At 44.7% G+C, this 19832-nt stretch overlaps 1 protein-coding gene across 1 annotated transcript; it reads right to left on the bottom strand.

Moving 5' to 3' along the window:
- Positions 1-6290: 6290 nt before the first annotated feature.
- Positions 6291-17355, bottom strand: C10H6orf163 (chromosome 10 C6orf163 homolog). The gene is made up of 5 exons (XM_056856768.1): positions 17194-17355; positions 14423-14517; positions 12218-12325; positions 10108-10310; positions 6291-6720 (listed from the first exon to the last, which is right to left on the bottom strand). The coding sequence occupies exons 1-5, from the start codon at positions 17339-17341 to the stop codon at positions 6291-6293; spliced, it is 984 nt and encodes a 327-aa protein (XP_056712746.1). The 5' UTR covers positions 17342-17355.
- Between the last annotated feature and the right edge of the window lie 2477 nt (positions 17356-19832).

The following is a 19832-nucleotide window of genomic DNA, read 5'->3' as shown; positions in this document are numbered from 1 at the left end:
TCTGCACCATCAATAGATAAGGGATGGGTGATTATTGTTACAATACAACGTCACGTTATCTACAGTAAGTTTTACTGAATATTCCCCTGAAGTCTCTCAGCCTTTCAAAAACAATCTGGTCAGGCAGCAGAGGGGGTCTGTAGGCATTAGGAAAGCTGATGATAAAAGAATATTCAAGAAGCTTTTGTTTGACATGTGACAAATGGTTGTAGAAGGGTTGATAATGAGAATATAATAACCACCTCTTCATGTCAATGAAGATACCGCACAATATATTTTATGTGGCTCCCCGTCATCTGAATTCATAATGAACTGAATTCACTGCTATAAGATATGGGGATGACTCATAGAGGCATTGAAGGACAAGTTAGGTTTTCTAAAATTCAGATCTCATTGACTGATAGTATTACGAGAGCCCCTTCCCCCCCCCCCCCACTGTAAAACAGAAATATTTGAAAGGCCTGTCTCTGCCAATAAGACTTCTTGGAAGACAGGTGGGAGTGATGACAATGGATGAAACACTGTGATTTGGAGGGATATGATAAGGTGCAGTGTGGGCATGTAGTTATTACTGGGGGAGGGAACACTGCATGGATCATATAAAAGTGACCAGGATCTCTCAGATGTGGTGGGGATTGTGGCAGCTAAAGTTGACACTGTGGATTGGCAGTGGAAGTTACTATGAGCTGTAGTGCCAAGGTTTCCAGGGTAGCATAAGATGGATAAAGATTTTGGATCCAGCAGTGGGGAGCAGTGTATGCCTGTTTTACTTTTCAAGCCTAAGTGCCTCTGAGCATGTGCAGAGTGCCTCTTGTTTTCTGGCAGGATACAACTTTCCTTTGAAAACACCTGTTTTCAAGAATGCCTAGCTTGGACTAGAGCAAATGCAGAGTGTAGCACCTTTAAATATTCTTATTTATCAAAATAGTGAAATAAAATTTAGTAGCCAGATTGCACACACCCTTCCATTCTTTCCTGGCTACAACATGGCATACAGCCTTTGCCACCTTCTCCTTGCTCCACTCCATGAGCACATGATGCTGCTTGACACCAGCTCAGACCACTGGTCTATCAAGATCATTACTGTCTACTCTAACTGATGGTGGCTCTCTGGGGTCTCAAGCAGAGGTCTTTCACATCCTTTACTGCCTGATCTTTTAACTGGAGATGCGGGGGACTGAACCTGGGATGTCCTTCATACAAAGTAGGTTCCCCACCATTGAGCTCCAGTGAGATGGAGAGGTTGACTAGACTATTGTGGTCCTAAACCCACTGCCATGACAATGTGGGAAGGTGGCAAGGAGGACAAGTCAAACTGGGAAGGTGGGGAGCACATGCTCTCCGTTGCAAGTGGATTAGGGTCACCCCAATATCTAATGGTGCCCCCTTATCAAGGTTACAAAGTTAGGCCTGCAAAGGACACTATTTTGTGCTCAGATAACAAAATGCATTGAGCCATTAAAACAGCCCCATAAAACCAGTGCTAAACAGAGCTGGAGTAACTACTACAAATGAAGCATAACTCCATTGATTAATAAACACTAGCCAACAGCAGTGGTGTTCTTGTAAGACAGAGCTATTCCACCAGGCCTATGGCTGAGGACAGCCGCAGGTGAGATCAGTGCTGGCCTCCCTACTCCCCCCCACTCCTAGTCTACAATCAACTTATTTGGGGGTGGGGGTACCCAACCTGGTTTTAATTATTAATTTATGTTTGGCATCATCTGTGACATTGGGCACTTTATATATATATGGCGGCCATCGTTTTATAATTAATGTGTGTGTGTGTGTGTGTGTGTGTGGTGCCGTCAAGTCGCAGCCGACTTATAGAATGGTTTTTATGGTTTTATATGTTTACAGATCCTGATCCCTCTTCTGAAGAGGACTCAGGCGGTCTCCTGCGGCAGGCCTCCTTTGCCTACCAACCCGCGCGACATACAAGACATCCAACAAGCGCAGCTTCCCCACCTGGGAGGTGTAGGGATGGGAAGTTTTCCAGCACAAGGAGGGGGGGCGGGTTGGTTTGAAAGGGGGCGATCCTTCTGAAGGCCCACCTGTGGACTGCCTCGTTCCCCTGGCACCCATAACCCCGACCAACCTCCCCCCCCCCCGCCCCCCCGGCTTCTGCTCTCCTCGCTCGAAGGCCAGCTGGGGATTTACCTGCCCCTCCGTGCCTGCAACCGTCGGTCCCTCGCAGCGCCCTCTGCGCCAGGCGCGCGGGCCCAACGCCAAGCAGCGGCGTTTCCATGGAGACTGGCGTCGCGAGCGTCGCGGGGCAGGCAAGGAGGCGGCTTTAGGGGCGGGGCTGAGGCCAGGGAAGGGGAGTGGCCTGTGGAGGGCTCGCTCCCGCGCGCTTCGGTTGGTGCAGCAGCGTCGCTTGCTCCAAATCTACTTCCCGACTATTATGGAGCGTCTCCTCCCCACTGTTGCTTTTTTGTTTTGTTTTTTTTGTATTCCTCCGTTCCTTCTGTCTAATGCAGTGGTTCTCAACTTTTTCTGCTCCATTCCCCCCTTTCCCCATGCTTCAGAATAGAATTCCCCCTTTCCAAAGATGTGTGTGTGTGTTAAGTGCCGTCAAGTCGCTTCCGACTCATGGCGACCCTATGAATGAAAGTCCTCCAAAATGTCCTATCTTTGACAGCCTTGCTCAGGTCTTGCAAACTGAAGGCTGTGGATTCCTTGATTGAGTCAGTCGAAAAGGGCAAGAGTCCGGTAGCACCTTAAAGACTAACAAAAAAATATTTTCTGGTAGGGTAGGAGCTTTCGTGAGCCACAGCTCACTTCTTCAGAAAGCTCCTACCCTACCAGAAAATATTTTTGTTAGTCTTTAAGGTGCTACTGGACTCTTGCCCTTTTCGACTACTGCAGACAGACTAACACGGCGACCCACTGTGAATTATTGAGTCAATCCATCTCTTGTTGGGTCTTCCTCTTTTCCTGCTGCCCTCAACTTTTCCTAGCATGATTGTCTTTTCCAGTGACTCTTGTCTTCTCATAATTTGTCCAAAGTACTACAGCCTCAGTTTAGTCATTTTAGCTTCTAGGGTCAGTTCAGGCTTGATTTGATCTAGAATCCACTGATTTGTTTTTTGGGCCGTCCACAGTATCCGTAACCCTCTCCTCCAACACCACATTTCAAAGGAGTCTATTTTCTTCCTGTCAGCTTTCTTCACTGTCCAGCTTTCACACCCATACATAGTAATAGGGAATACGATGGCATGAATTAATCTAGTCTTGGTGGCCAGTGACACATCCTTACACTTCAAAATCTTTTCTGGCTCCTTCATGGCTGCCCTTCCCAGTCTCAATCTCCTTCTGATTTCTTGGCTGCAGTCTCCCTTTTGGTTGATAATGGAGCCAAGGAACAGAAAGTCTTCCAAAGATAGCCTAACTCAAAAAAAAAAAAAAAAAAAAGCTACAATTTTACAGATTGTAAATAATCGACAGGACATCCCACTTTGCTGACTAGTGGTCCCAATTCCCCCCTGGAACCCTAAAATTCCCCCCCCCCCAGGGGGGATTCCCCCCTTGTTGAGAACCCATGGTCTAACGGTTGAACACGCCGGGCATCTATGGTTGCCAACTTCCAGGTATTTAAGTGCAAAAGTGCTAGACAACAATGAAGTGACGAAATGAAACTTAAAGCTATATACAACGAATAAACTACAACAAGTTAAGGAGACACTCAATAGCTGTACAAGATGCTACAATATTCTACAAGGCAGCAATGCTTGCAAGGTAGGTGAAAGATGCATAATTATCATGAATAATGCCCGTAATTTTCGTTTTCCTTTCACTTCAGGTTGAAGCAGCGTGTAAGAACGAAGAGAGGAACGCAAACGTTTTCACTGCCTACCAGGGCAGCTTCATCAGCTATTCATTCTCAAAAAGAGAAAGACAATGCTCCTAAAAGTGGAAAAATCATTCATTAAAGTTTCATCTTACTCTGTGCAGACAAGGCTGTTCCACTGTCAAATGCATAATTATGCATCTTTCACCTACCTTGCAAGAGGAAATAGTGTGAGGAAACTGATACATAGGAAACTGAGGTGTCCCTCACAAGTCCTTGCAGGTTCGCTACTACACTATCTGGGCTCAGCTGGTACTGCACATCTGGGCCTTGCCCAGTGGCCAGCACTATGTAACTTGGCCAGATTTTTACCAGGGAGAGGCTGCCAGGTGTAGGGAGGGAAGGAAGGAAAACTGAAGGCAGGGGAAGAGATAAAGGTACATTAGCTGGTGGCAGGGAAGGAGAGGAGGAGGCAGGAAAAGTCAAGAAGATAGGCGGTTTTCAGAGAAAGGAAGTGGAAATAGTGGGGGAAGAGAAAATGAAATTCCCTCCACAATCCCTTACAGTTCCCCTGCTTGGGTAACCCTATCGCCTTTATAGAAATGCACTCCTAAACAATTCTGCTTTACATAGCTTTCCGAAAGTAAGAAGCGTTGGAGGCCATGAGGATCACAATGGAGAATGCACATGTATGGACAGTTGTTGATCTCACCTGTTTGCAGGGTGGTACCCTCAGAAGGCCCTGCTCGGATGAGCGAAGCTGCCGTGACGGAGCATAATAGGAGAGGTGATCCTGCAGATTTAAGGGTCCAAGGACAGGAAGGGCACTGTATGGGGCTACAAAGTCCCTGGTGGGGATGGGGGAATCTCCTGCTCCCAGCAGAATTTTTTTTTTAAGTGGTGTTGCAAACAGCACTGCATCACCTCCGGTAAAAGTAGATTGTCCACAAGGGTGTTCCCACAGTAGTTTTTCCACTGCTTAAGCTGTATACATTGAGAAGTCACGTCTTAAGTGATCGTTTGATAAAATCCTAAAACCCTGTGGGTAATTAAACCTTCAAGCTATGGTGTTTGGAAATAAAGGCCTAGCAACTGCACCCCCTAAGAGGTTACCATATTGCCTGTTTCGAAAGGGATGCTTATCAAACATGACCTTTGCTTTCAAAACTTCCATTTGACTGCCCTACTGTCCATTTAACAATTGAACAATGGTAACAAAAGTAATGTTTAGAGAAGAGGATTTGCCAGAATACCCAAGGGGAGGGGGTGAACAGCAAACTCAAATTACTGGTTTACTGCACTACTGATATTGTCCACCAGCTGGAGCAACTGATTACTCCGTTTATGATCCACTACCTGGCAGAAAGGAGTTTTCAGAATCTGAAATAGTGAGACTATGGGCAAAAATGCACGGTCGCTTTAGCCTCCTTTATTCCCTGTTTCAGCCAGGATTCAGCCAGGATCGAACGCATGAATCCTGGCTGAAACAGGGAATAAAGGAGGCTAAAGCGACCGTGCGTTTTGCCCTATGAGGCAAAGCCCAAGAAAACTATGTATGCTGTCCTGGAAGCAGCAGTTTTCCTTGGAAGGAGGGCAAGGTAAAATGTATTAAATAAATAAGCATAAAGAATCATCTAGTTCAGCCATTCTCTGCTCTTTTGTCATTGGGGCATTATTTTTTTACCCACCCATTAGGTGTAAAATGTCTCTAGTTTCAGCATACATATGCCTACATGGACCAGGAAGCTCTCACTGGAGTTAACAACAATTGGATGTTAAAAGAAATAATACTGAGAGAGACCCCACTGCAATTTCTGCCTTGCATCTAAAAACAGCCTTATGCTAAAGGTGCACAAAAATGTTTAAGAAAGAGAGAATATCTGAGAGAAGTAGCAGTCAGGAAAATGACATGCTTTCCAAAATCTGCCATCTTAAGTTGATGCTTCACATGTTTCTATTGTCCTGCTGTAGACCACCAGTGTAACAAGCTTTGCACATTTTTGAAACAATACAAAAACATGCTGAATTTGTTTGCCAGGAGTGAAAGTAAGATGAGAATACATAATAAGAATTGCAGTCCCTGTTTTCTGAAAAGCTACCAGTTGGTCTCATGTCTCATAGATCTAATAATACCTCATTGGTTTGTAGCTCAATTGATAACATGGTGGTTAGAGCCAGGCTGGGATGCGGGAGACTCAGGTTTGAATCCCTACTTTGCCATGGAAGCCTGATGGGTGACCTTGAGCCAGTCACACACCCTCCTACCTTGCTGTGAGATAAAATGGAAGAAAGCAGAATTATGTTGCAAGCCACTCTGAGTCTCCACTGGAGGTAAAAGCAGGGTAAAAATATCTAAATAAATCAATAGTCATTACTCCCACCTATCTACGCATTTATATGGAGTGAAGGAGGATGGGTTCATTTATTGTTTTTCAGAACACTCTGACAGCAGATCCGGGTGTTTGTCAGCAAATGGCTGGATCCTTGGAGAGTCCTTAATTCATTGATCTTGAACGTCTACGGCAGCATCTGTGAATGCCGTTGCTACTCTGAAGGGCAAGATAAAATTTGCTTGCCCTGGGGCAAGTTGAGGGAACGTGACATCAATGTACTTCTGAAACGCTTCTCTTGTTTCTAATATTTCAGTTTCCAAGCTGTCTTTCCATGCCGTCATATGGTCCAGTTTCTGGGCAAGAGAGGAAATCTCAGTGTCTTTTTCATTCACCTGATTCACCACCAGTCCCAGCTGAGCCTCCCGGTCACTCTCTGCTTCTCTGAGGAGCTTGTCTGTTTCTTCCTGGTATTCTTTTTGGGAGACAGCAAAGGCCCTTTCCATTTCATGTTTTTTCTCCCAGGCTAATTGTTGCAGGTTCTTCTGATAGATATCATTAGCCATTACTCCAGCTCGCCGTAATTGTTCCATATTGTGCCTGGAGAGGAAAGACCGTACAATAACTTTGTTACCTAATTCCCATTATTGGTGATTTTTAAAAGTCAGATAAGTATTCTGCAAATTACGTAGTTCTTTTCCTGTTTCAGTTATGGATGAAATTCAAGTATTAAACACAGAGGAACACAATGGACTTAATACACAGTGAAAAACGGCAAGGCTTCTGAAGGCATCAAAGCCAGTGCATGGTCAGAAAATTTCATCACTAGATTATCCAAGAACTGGGACAGTCCAATAGCTGGCATAATTGGATTTGAACTTGAGATTCGTTATTCAAATCTCTGTCCTAACACAGTTTCTTTTTTTGGGGTGTGTGTGCTGTGCTTAGAGACTTGCACATCTGAACAGAAAAACTCAAACGGCAGTCCTGTTTAAAAAAAAATTAAACCTCGCTAACAGAGGGAAGTTGGAGACAGGAAGACAGTATTCCTCCTCCAACCTGCCAGCTTCAAATGTATGCTTTGCTTCAGTTCAAGAAATGGCCAGCCCTGCTCCTTGGGCATACCATATAGACACCCATTTTTGGTCATTTTAAAGATTTAAAACAAACAATTTACTTTTATTTATGGGTTTTTATTTACAATTCCCCTGTCTTAAGTCAGGATAATTTAAAGCAATTATGTATCAGAGATTAGTTCCTTCAGGTGTAGACACACACGGCGGTGGGGGGCGGGGAGATAGAGCAATGATCATAGGATTAAGACTCGAAGGAACAAATAAAAAGTACAGAATTTAAATTAATTGGTTTGAGTTTGCTGTTAACTCTGGCTTGAGACAAAGGGTAACTTTTGAGTGAAAGCAAACTATATCTGGGGATATAGTTTGCTTTTTATACACTTTCATACGCTACGTATAGGCAGTTAATACACTAGCCCTTTAACAAACTAATACTAAATTGCTCTACAGGGTATGTGATAGGGTTCCCAACTTCCAGGTGGGACCTGGGGATCTCCTGGAACTACAGCTCACCTCCAGACTACAGGGATCAATTCTCCTGGAGAAAGTGGCTGCTTTAGAGGATGGACTGTATGGCATTATACACCATTGAGGTCCCTCCCTTCCCCAAACCCCAGCCTCCCCAGAGTCTATCCCCAAATCTTGAAGAATTTCCCAATCTGAAATTGGCAGCCCTAGTATGTGAGCATAATTCCGTAGCCAGAAAACACAGACCCCAACTCCACAGAAGATCGAAACAAAGCCCACCCTACTTCAGAGTGGAATTGAAGCAGCAGAAGGCCTCTCATCCAAGCAGAAAAGAGCCACTTCTCACGTAGGAAGGAAAAGCACCAGGCCTGTTACCTCAGGCCAACCATGCCCATCCACCCAGTCCTGGTAGTGGCAAACTAGTTCATTGGTAGGGTTGCCAACCTCCAGGTACTAGCTGGAGATCTCCTGTTATTACAATTGATCTCCAGCTGATAGAGATCAGTTCCCCTGGAGAAAATGGACGCTTTGGCAATTGGACTCTATGGCATTGAAGCCCCTCCCCTCTCCAAACCCCGCCCTCCTCAGGCTCTGCCCCCAAAACCTCCCGCCGGTGGCGAAGAGGGACCTGGCAACCCTATTCATTGGCCAGTGCAAAGGCCTCCAGTGCCTTTCTGAGTCCCTGACTGGTCAATGGCAGCCACGAGAATCCATTGACCAGGCCTGCCTGTCTTTTGTTACCTCCTGCCATGACTGTTTTACCTCCAGATTACCTAAGCCCATGAAGAACCTTCCCTTTCCCTCTACCCTTAAGGGAAACAAGGCTGTACTTGTGGGTCACAGATGGGAGAGCCTTGCCTGCCAAATTCTACAAAGGTAAGCCTGACACTGCCTATGGAGAAGGCTGAAAGGAGGTAGGCAGGAGGGAGCTGGGCAAAAAGTGCCCCATACGCCCTCACAGGCCAGCCTCCACTGTGTGTGTGTGTGTGTGTGTTAAGTGCCGTCAAGTCGCTTCCAACTCATGGCGACCCTATGAATGAAAGTCCTCCAAAATGTCCTATCTTTGACAGCCTTGCTCAGATCTTGCAAATTGAAGGCTGGGGCTTCCTTTATTGAGTCAATCCATCTCTTGTTGGGTCTTCCTCTTTTCCTGCTGCCCTCAACTTTTCCTAGCATAACTGTCTTCTCCAGTGACTCTTGTCGTCTCATGACGTGACCAAAATACGATAGCCTCAGTTTAGTCATTTTAGCTTCTAGGGTCAGTTCAGGCTTGATTTGATCTATAACCCACCGATTTGTTTCTTTTTTGGCACTGTGTTTACCATAGCCATAAGTGGGATGACTATGAAGGGCGTGGATCCCTGCTGCAAATAACCCTAGACTTTCTGAAAGCCCCTCCCCCATATTGCCTCTCTAGTATCTAGGGTTGCCAAGTCCCTCTTCACCACCGGTGGGAGGTTTTTGGGGTGGAGCCTGAGTAGGGCGTGGTTTGGGGAGGGGAGGGACTTCAATGCCATAGAGTCCAAGTGCCAAAGCGGCCATTTTCTCCAGGTGAACTGATCTCTATCGGCTGGAGATCAGTTGTAATAGCAGGCGATCTCCAGCTAGTATTGGGAGGTTGGGAACCCTACCAGTATCTGTCATCAGGGAGGCAGAGAATGACAAGCCTTCAAGCGGTGTCATTTTGCCTCCTTCTCTCCCCTTTCACATATAGGAGGTACATCTTAAAGCACACGCTGTAAAGAGTAGGGCCCAAGTGGGCTGTGTGGGCCTACAAGTTTTGCAGGCCTGATTTGCAGCCTTTACGTACGGATTTCCTCCAGAATTAAGCACTTCTAGAAATACAGTGTGGATTTGATGCAGTCCTAAATGGGGATGCTGAACTCATAGACACAGGATTTATTTTGGGTCAACTCAAACCACCATTATTCTACTGCTAGTACTAAAGTGACTTTCAAGCAGTCATTTCATAGCAGGTATCGGCTGATGGTCTTTACATTTATTCCTGAATTTACCATACATCCTACTGCTCCTCCACCCTCACCTGTTAAAATCTAAGAATAAATTCTGATACAGGGCAAACAGCCAAACACCACTCCAAGACAGGATCATGCAAGACATAGATCTAGACCATGAGGTGGGAGGGTATGATATGCTCCCAGAAAACAACATTGGAGATACTGGGTTGGATCCTACCAGCTTTTCCATTTAATCATGTCCAATTCCCCTCCTCACTGCATCCCCCATGGCTTTTGACCATGCAGGTCTCATGGCTTTTGACCATGCAGGTCTCATGATCCCCAACTTATAGTCATTTTGCTAGTCTGAAGGACATACACATTTTCACCAGCAGAGCAGCTCCTAAGATCCAACCCATTGACTGGCACATTTTTTAAAAACCCACAACTTTACTAATATGAAATAGGTTTGTTAAATGAAATACTTTTGTTGCTTGGACAGGGTTTCAGCTGTTTTGGATCTCTCCTGTTCCCTAGCTTCAGCCACAGCTGCCACCTTCTCCAGAGAGATCTCCAGCATGAGCCGTCGGAGTTTGTGGGTCATTCGCTGTTCAGCAGCTTCAGATTCTCTCTTCAGCTCTATTTCCAGATGCTTCAGCATTTCTGTCCTCGTATTCATCACAGCCACCTTTAGCAACATTAAAACTCAATTTGTCGGCTGAGAAAGAGATCTACCTACCTACCTACCTACCTACCTACCGATTTTTGGATTTATATCCCGCTCTATCCCAGCCAAAGCTGGGCTCAGAGCGGCTTACATCATAAAGCATCATATTACAATACAATTCCCCATTATATCAATATACAATAAATATAGTATTAACAGTTAAAACCCACAATTTTTAAACAAATGGACCACATCGTCTCGAGGAACCTTAGAGCAAAAGGTTCAGTTCCTCTTAGAGGACTCTGACCCTCAGCATACTTATTTTGTTGCTCATTTTTTGGAGGCTGCAGAGAAGAGACGAAGGGAGGTGTTTTTAGAGATGGGTCTTATTTATGTTTTATGGTTTTATTATTCAAGACCTTGGTCTAAGAACAGGGGAAAAGAAAGAAAGAAAGAAAAGAAATGAAAGAAAGAAAGAAAGAAAGAAAGAAAGAAAGAAAGAAAGAAAGAAAGAAAGAAAGAAAGAAAGAAAGCCCACAATTCTAAAAACTAACTCTAAAAACCAACGGCGCCTATTACATTGGCACAAGGGTCAGCAGCCAGCTTGGAGGAGAGGTAATCAGGAACACCCAATACCAAATGCCCCAGGACCCAGGAACATTGTCACACTGTGGCTTCCTTCCATCAATCCACCACACTGCCTAGAAGGCTGCTTGCCTCAGTCCTCAGCTGTGAAAAGGGGAGCAGTTTGAGATTTACCTTTGTCCTCATTTCCCCTGACTTCTTCCTCCACTGCCTGTAGCAAAGACTGGCCTGTCCTCATCTGCCTCTCTCTTGTTTTTAGAGGCCAACCAAACAAGGCAGTGGGTCCCCTACAAAGATGGGTCAGCCTTCCCACAAGAGTTGGAGAGCTGAATGGTGACAGGTCCAGCCTTATCCTTCCCTGTTTACTGGTCAGACTGGAGTCGATCAACACTGTTGCACTGGTACAACATTTGAAATAAGTTTCTTTCACAGTGCTTAAATAAGGCAAGTCGAGGGAGAACGGCTAGCCTTTCACAAACCAGTGTGGGAATTAGATGTAGAAGATGCAAGTTCAAGTTCTTTCTCAACCATGAAGCTGGCTGACGGTGAAATCCTAATCAGAGTTACACCCTTCTAAGTCCATTGAAGTCAGGACTGCACAGTGAGTGGCTGTGGACTAATCCTTTCCTTTTTGGTCTGCATCTCACCAATGTGTTCCACAAACACAGCTCTAAAAGAGCTATGTATTAATTAGCAGTAAAGGTAAAAAAAGGTAAAGGTCCCCTGTGCAAGCACCGGGTCATTCCTGAACCATGGGGCGACGTCACATCCCGATGTTTACTAGGCAGACTTTTTTACGGGGTGGTTTTCCAGTGCCTTCCCCAGTCATCTTCCCTTTACCCCCAGCAAACTGCTCAATTTTACCGACTTCGGAAGGATGGAAGGCTGAGTCAACCTTGAGCCGGCTACCTGAAACCGACTTCCGTCAGGATCGAACTCAGGTCGTGAGCAGAGCTTGGACTGTAGTACTGCAGCTTACCACTCTGCACCACGGGGCTTGCTATTAATTAGCAGTAAAGGTGCTATATTAAAGTTTGCTGTAAAATTATAATCAACAAACATTTTAGAGTCACCTGTAACCTGTAGAAATGGAATGTCTTAAGAATGTCAGTAGCACGTTGATGATTTAAATTCTCCCAGTGTAAAAAAATTCCCTGCCAAAGAAAAGCTAGCATACCAGGAGGTTGGGTTTAACCGTCACTCTGCCACATTAGCCTTTCATATGCAGAGAAGTTTCTCCAGCATGAAACGTCCAGATATGAATGCCATGTAATGTCCAGCATTGTCACGTGTGCAATTTCTATCTGTTTCAATCAGCTGTTAAGATGATAGTGACTACCCACCTGCAGTTCTTGTTGGTGTTTCATTTTAAGCTCTTCTATGTCTTGCCTGTGGAGGGCTGCAGCGCGAGAAAGAGCATCATACACAGCCTCCTCTTTTTCCTTCTCAGCCTATCAAACAAGCCATCATCAGTACAAATAAGCTAAACACATAGGCCACCCTGATGCTGGGTGTTAACTGGAATTCTAGATGTATTCATTTGCATTCAACGGGGAAAAAGAACACATCAACACAGTAGTCATGATTATGGTCCAGTTCTCTCAACAGCGGATAAGGAAGTGTATGTGTTACTGGGCTGTACTCCAGCTTACAAATGGGATTTCAAATGGAAGAGTGGCTTACCATATTTCCCCCCCACACACACACACACCAAAGAGAAGCTGGGTTTTGGAAACTGCTGTGCATCTCGATGCTGTGGGACAATCTGTTAAGGCTATTGGCTATGGAGAATCTTGCCATCGCAGTCAAAATGCTTTGGGTTCCAGCATCTCACTTAAATCTGACCCAAGGCTGAGACCTAGTAATGCAGTCACACACACACACACACACACACACAGGTTTCTCAAGTTGGTCACCCATCTGGGGGCCAGGTAGGAATTTTTTACCCCTCTGGCACAATTGGCAACAAAGCTGGGAGGGGGGGTTTCCACCTACCCCACTCTGAAAGTGATTGGTGGTATGCGGGAGCAGTGCGGGAAAAGGTTGGTTCATGGTACAATTGCGGTGAGCACCCTGAGGCATCAGTTTGGAAGATGAAGGGGTAACCCTCAGACCAGGCCTGGGGCCTCGGTGCCTGGCAGTGACCTGGGACAGGAACTCCTTGAGGGGTGCCGCTATCCTTGACCTATAGGCCTCGCGGCTTGGGAGACTGGACGTGGCATACCTCCCTCAAGCACTAAAGAAGGCTTGCCAAGGAGCATGAGCCATACCCCATGTGATGACTCCGAGCCAGGGTGGTCTCGCCCTAAGAACGGGGATGCACAAAAAGAGGAGGCCTGACTCTTCTCCATCCCAACAATTGCCGGCACTGCAGTAAGCTCTGGGGGTGTTTGGCTTGTGTGCACTGCAGATCCCTCTTGAGCAGATAAATAAAGTTGGCCCTTTGATTATCCCAGCTCTGGTATCAGCTCTCTTTATTATGCATCTGCAGACAAATGTTTTGGGTTCCAGCATCTCATTTAAATCTGACCCGTGGCTGAGACCTAGTAATTCAGTCCCACACGCACCCCCAGGTTTCTCATTAGCTGTGGGAGGCTGTTGACTATGGAACTCCATTTGCTACAGCTACTGATGAGAGCCTAAGGCTGAAATACTGGCCTCACTAATTTGGGAGTGTGTTGCTCTGATTTAAAGGACTCAGTACCCACCCACCCCATAAGATACATACAGGACAGCAGCATAAATGTTTAACTTCAGATTACATTATTTTTCAGCAAGGCAGAAAGAGACAGAGTTGTCACCCTTTCTAAAGGGCTGATGGTAGCAGGTTCCTCCCAGGAATAATATACTGGCACCTTTACAGATATCTCTTAAGCACTACAAGTAGACTCTGCCCCACACATTGATTATTTCATTCAAGTCATCACCAGTGGCGGATTGGGTTTACAAATAACGATAAGGCTATCATTTAACTTTTATAAGAAATACATGAAATTTTCAAAAAAAAAACATAAGTGGGGAAAAGGTACAATTACAATTTTAGTTGCATACAGTAATAGTATTGGAACTTCTATTATATTTTCAAGCTACTAAAAGGTCGTTAACATTTTAAACATATTGTCGAACGTTTAAGGGGCCCCCACTTCATAAGGTTGCCAGCCTCCAGGTCATAGCAGAAGATCTCCTGCTATTACAACTGATCTCCAGCAGATAGAGATCAGTTCGCCTGGAGACAGTGGCCGCTTTGGCAATTGGACTCTCTATCATTGAAGTCCCTCTCCTCCCCAAACCCCGCCCTCCTCAGGCTCCGCCCTCAAAACCTCCCGCCGATAGTGAAGAGGGACCTTGGCAACCCTACCACTTCATCAGGGGCCCACTTGCCATCGGGCAAGCTGGTCAGTCCGCCACTAGTCATAATATGTCCATGTTTTGTAACACTTGTATCAATGTTCTGCCAATACAGATACAGCACACATCAGTACACCTTTGAAAATGTTCCCAGGGAAAGAGAGAGGTTGATGTAATGGCAACAGAGCAGTTTCATTTACCTGAGACAACAGTCTGTTTTTTACTTTTTCAATCCGTTTTTGTACTTCTTGTTCTCTTCTCTCTGCTTCTTGTTGCTTAATGTCTGCCCCGACATCTATACAAGTCAACAAATGGTTAAGAAGCACAACACTTCAGATTACATACGAACTACAAATGCTATCTTTGCTTGATATTTCCCATTAACAAATCAAACCACAAACATTCTCTGTAGGCTGGTTCCCGTGATTGATTTTCACAAAAACGGTTGTGTCCGTTAACCAAATTAACCAGTTTTCTGACAGCTTACATGAAAAGACAGCCAGCGTAGTTAGCCAGTGTAGTTATAGGGGTTAGACTGGGACTGGGGAAACCCCTGTTCAAATCCCTACTTGCCATGAAACTTACTGAGTGGCAAAATATTGTCGAAGGCTTTCACGGTCAGAGTTCATTGGTTCTTGTAGGTTATCCGGGCTGTGTAACCGTGGTCTTGGAATTTTCTTTCCTGACGTTTCGCCAGCAGCTGTGGCAGGCATCTTCAGAGGAGTAACACTGAGAGACACTGTCCTTCAGTGTTACTCCTCTGAAGATGCCTGCCACAGTTGCTGGCGAAACGTCAGGAAAGAAAATACCAAGACCACGGTCACACAGCCCGGATAACCTACAAGAACCAATTACTGAGTGGCCTTGGGCTAGTCCTTCTCTCAGTCTCACCTGGTTGTCATGAAGGTACAAGGGAGGTGGGAAGAGCATGTGCATTGCCTTGAGCTCCTTAGAAGTAATAAAGTCCCTGTGTCAAGTAGACGCCTGAAACAGATGTCTTGCAATGGCACCACTGAGGATAAAATTTGTAAGAATATGTACTGTTGAGAGGGGACTGAACTGTCTGCCCATAAGTCACTAATTTGGCTCTGTCTATAAATCATAGAATCATAGAGTTGGAAGGGGCCACACAGGCCATCTAGTCCAACCTACCTGCTTAATGCAGGATCAGCCTAGACAGAGCATCCCTGACAAGTGCTTGTCCAGCCTCTGCTTAAAGACTGCCAGTAAGGGGGAGCTCACCACCTCCCTAGGTAGCTGATTCCACTGTTGAACAACTCTTACTGTAAAACATTTTTTTCCCTAATATCCAGCCTGTACCTTTCTGCCAGCAGTTTAAACCCATTATTGCAAGTCTTATCCTCTGCTGCCAACAGGAAGAGCTCCCTGCCCTCCTCTAAGTGGCAGCCCTTCAAATACTTAAAGAGAGCAATCATGTCCCCCCTCAACCTCTTCCCCAGGCTGAACATTCCCAACTTTCTCAGCCTTTCCTCATAGGGCCTGGTCTCCAGGCCCCTGATCATCCTGGTCGCTCTCCTCGGCACCCGCATCAACAAGCCTAAGTGTACACCATCCAACATAATCCACATACATAGCATAGTGCACCACAATGGCATAAAATGACTCTGCTATAGCAATGGCCGTTCCTGCTGTTACATCCTAGCACTGCTGCTCCTCTTTCAAGGAGTTCCTTTTCTCAGGTTACGTTAAGTATAAAGCAAGAGCTTAATTTTCACTGCCAGTTATGTGCACCCAATTTACACTGTTCTTCTCCTTCAAAGAAGGGGGAGGAATCACGTCAATCGGGCAGCCATGTGTGAGCATGGAGCGCAGCACCATCCTGGTTGTCATTGGCAGACATTTCCTCCGTGATCATATTATCGAATCTTTATTAACTGATTTATTCTAAAAGTTATCAGAGCATCCTATGGCAATGAATTCCAAAAGTTAGTGTTTAAAGAAGCCATTTCCTTTGTTCTGCCTTCAACCAACATGAAATGGAATATTTATTTATAGTCTCCCCATCTAGGATGCTCTTAGGCCGATACCTCCAGATCCCTAGACATGAACGCCTATGCACATGCGGTTTAAACTTGTTAGATACAATTGACCACATCCTTTTAGATTGCCCCTTCTATGTGACTCTGCGGGATAAACTGCTATCTACTTTGCTTCAGTACAAGACATACAGGAGTAATGAAGTGAAATGCAAATTTCTTTTGAGTGACCATGATCCTAAAATTACGGCTACAGTGGCTGAATTTCTTACAGGAGTTCTTAAAGAACAAGAAAAGTTTTATTAACCCGACTGTAACTTATATGTATTGCCCTTTGGAGGTATATTGTTGTTGTTTTTTCTATCTCTGTCTTTTGGTATGCCAATAAAGGTTAATGAAATGAAATGAAATATTTATAGTCTGCCTTTCTCCCCAATGGGGACCCAAAGTAGCTTACATCATTCTCCTCTTCTCCATTTTATCCTCACAAAAACCCTGTGAGGTAGGAGAGTTTTGATGGTCCAAGGTTACCCAGCAAGCTTTCAGTGGGGATCCAAACCTAGACTATCCCAGATTCTAGTCCGTTGATTGGGGAACCATATACCACACTATACCACACTACATCACACTGCTGATTTCTATCATGAACTGTACATAAATAATTTGTTACATACTTATTATTTATCTTACATTTTGTTCCTACCAAGCTGAAAACCCTTCCCCTACAACTGACTTCTCCCCCAAAGATTTTCCCTGCTCCTTAATTATTTGAGTTGCCTTTCCTGTAATCTTTCCAGTTTTTATTGTTTCCTTATTCACATGTGGGGACCAACACTGCATTCTCCAGAGCATGGATGCATTCTTACATGCCTCAGATAACTGATCCCTGCATAACAAACGAATACCACTTGCATGTCGTCTATGTCAAGAGTGTTTTTTTTTGGGGGGGGGGAGTAAACTAGATTCTGACTTACCTAGTATATCTTTGTGAGTATAATATCGAGTCTTGAAAGGTTTATATTCCCTAATCCGTTCATAGGTCTCTGTTCTGGGGGGCGGTGGAATTAGTTTTGAACACACAGCACAGCACACAAACGTGTCGAAATCAGGATTCCTAATCATGACTGTATTTAGAACGTTCCTTGGTTTGAAGACAATGGTTGATAGAACTGGCGTCTAAATGAAAAAGTACACAGTTCTTGCCGCCCAAGAGAATTGATTTGGTGCTTCCTTAGATTCTGTGCAAGTCAGATGAGAGAAAGTACTGACCATGGTTTGGCAAGATGTCTGAAGTGGCTGGTGGTGTCTTCTGAAGCTCTGGTGTTATTGAGCTCTGAGTATCAGGGGGCTACGAGAGAGTCTAAGGATCTGGGCCAAGGCTCACCCAGCAACAGTTGCTAGGCAGGGTAAGCTTTGATCACAAAAGCATTTTCGACATCAGTTAGTGCTAGGTAGCCTCCTAAGGACAACTTTTACATTTAGTATGCTAGGATTTCATTTTAAAGGGGTTTATTCAAGTCTTTAAGAATAGCTATCAGACATTTTTCTCTTTAAATGGGGATTGCCACTGCTGCTAACTAAACGATATCCTTTTCCAAAAGTGGTTATCCCTTCAGAAATATTGTTCTGTCGGGATTACTCACTCACATGCTGCCATTGTGCACGGAACAGCTTATATATAGCTAGAGCAGCATCCTTGACAAGTGGGGAAAACCACATTTTCTCCAGTTAGCAGAACTGCAAAAGTTATTAGCCTCAAACCTGCCCATTCACATGTGCACCAATCATTTGTGACACATTAATGCTCTGAAAGGGAATAACCCAGTTCACAAAATCTCCCCTGCCTCGTCACTTGGCACATCTTCTTTCTTGTCCCAGGAAGGCAGGCAAGTGGCTATTTACAAATATGCTTTCAACCGCAGTCTAGTTTTTTTAAAAAAGTGTCTTCCAAACATTTGATACATAAAGCTTTACCTATGTAAATGGCTCCATGGTGATTAAAATGTCTGTTGAGTGCAGCAAAACTGGGTGGGCCTAAATGCCACTATTTGCAGTTGATGTGCCATGAAGCAGTTTTGCCCAATGGCACCATGCCACATCTCTCAGCAGTAACAGTTGCGGGAGCTGTAGCACTCAGGGTTGATTCACCCGCTACCAAGTTCACATCTTACTAACATGGACTTTCTATAGATGTGTTGTGGGAGCCCCCTCATGGAAACTTAATTCCCAGGCACATGCAGGCCTGATTTGGATTGGGACCATAATGCACGAGGTTTCAGGCTGATAAGTACAGGCAAGTTCCTCAGTGGTGCAAGTAGCAACTCCCTGGAGCTGCTTTAAGTAGGGTAAATGGCACAGGTGTGTATGGGGGGAACGGGGACTGAATCCCCTTCTCATGCACAGATGTCCCAATCTGAAACTGGTCTGCGAATGCTTGGAAACGGAGCTCCCAGCACAGAATTCCAGGTGCATGTCTGATTCAAGCTCTTGCGGTGCTTCTCTGCTATGTGAATTTTGGATCATGTGGATCAGCTATCACCAACTACTGGGAAGTCAGCAACTGAACACATAAGGCGCTGACACAGCAAACCTGGGAAAGACAGACCTCTGGCCAAGATCTTAGGAAGCTGCTGCCAGAGTAGACAATACTGAACTGTGTGTGTGTGTGTGTGTTAAGTGCCGTCAAGTCGCTTCCGACTCATGGCGACCCTATGAATGAAAGTCCTCCAAAATGTCCTATCTTTGACAGCCTTGCTCAGATCTTGCAGATTGAAGGCTGGGGCTTCCTTTATTGAGTCAATCCATCTCTTCACAGATTCGAACTTCTTCCGTAGATTCAGAATACTGAACCAGAGGGATCAATAGTCTGATTCAGGATAAGGGAACTTTATTGTTTCTTATATGGCAATTTCCCCCCACTAAGAATCTTGTTTTGTCTTTGAAGATGAAAATGCAAATGTATTGCTAAGGGGTAATGGTTCTCATCTATGAAGGGATACAGAGGCAATAAACACAAATGGTAATGAAAAATAGATTTGATTAAATCTCTTGCAATTCACAGAAGAGGAATTAGAAGGTTAATAGCAAAAGGTATATGCTTGTGCTCCTTCAGCTGTTGGAGGAGGAAGAAGAGGAAGAGTTGGTTTTTATATGCCGATTTTCTCTACTACTTAGGGAAGAATCAAACCAGCTTACAATCACCTTACCTTCCACTCCCCACAACAGACACCCTGTGAGGTAGGTGGGGCTGAGAGAGCTCTAAGAGAACTGTGACTAGCCCAAGGTCACCCAGAAGTGGGGAATCAAACCTAGTTCTGCAGATTAGAGTCCACAGCTCCAAACCACCGCACTTATTTTTTTAAATTGCTGGAAGAAATAAAAATCTTCATAATCATAATGTCTGCAACACAGTAAACTACACACACTCCTTAATAATGCAAGTTTTATTCACACTATTTACAGGCAATAACATGTTATAACTATGAATTAAATTGATTACATTTCAGGAGAAACACTCATTATTGCATTGAAAAATTATGATGCTCCAGATGAAGCCTGAAAAATCATAATTCAGAAAGCTGCATCCAATTATTTGTTCCCCTTCCATGATGAT

The sequence above is a fragment of the Euleptes europaea genome, chromosome 10, assembly GCF_029931775.1.
Source record: "Euleptes europaea isolate rEulEur1 chromosome 10, rEulEur1.hap1, whole genome shotgun sequence".
Taxonomy (NCBI): domain Eukaryota; kingdom Metazoa; phylum Chordata; class Lepidosauria; order Squamata; family Sphaerodactylidae; genus Euleptes; species Euleptes europaea.
This window is presented reverse-complemented; position numbering and strand designations above follow the sequence as displayed.

Coding starts and splice junctions, on each gene's coding strand:
- C10H6orf163 (XM_056856768.1), bottom strand. CDS start 17,341: ATGATTAGGAATCCTGATTTCGACACGTTTGTGTGCTGTGCTGTGTGT. Junction 14,518..17,193: donor TACTCACAAAGATATACTAG/GTAAGTCAGAAT, acceptor TGACTTGTATAG/ATGTCGGGGCAGACATTAAG. Junction 6,721..10,107: donor ACCCTGTCCAAGCAACAAAA/GTATTTCATTTA, acceptor TTTCCTCTCCAG/GCACAATATGGAACAATTAC.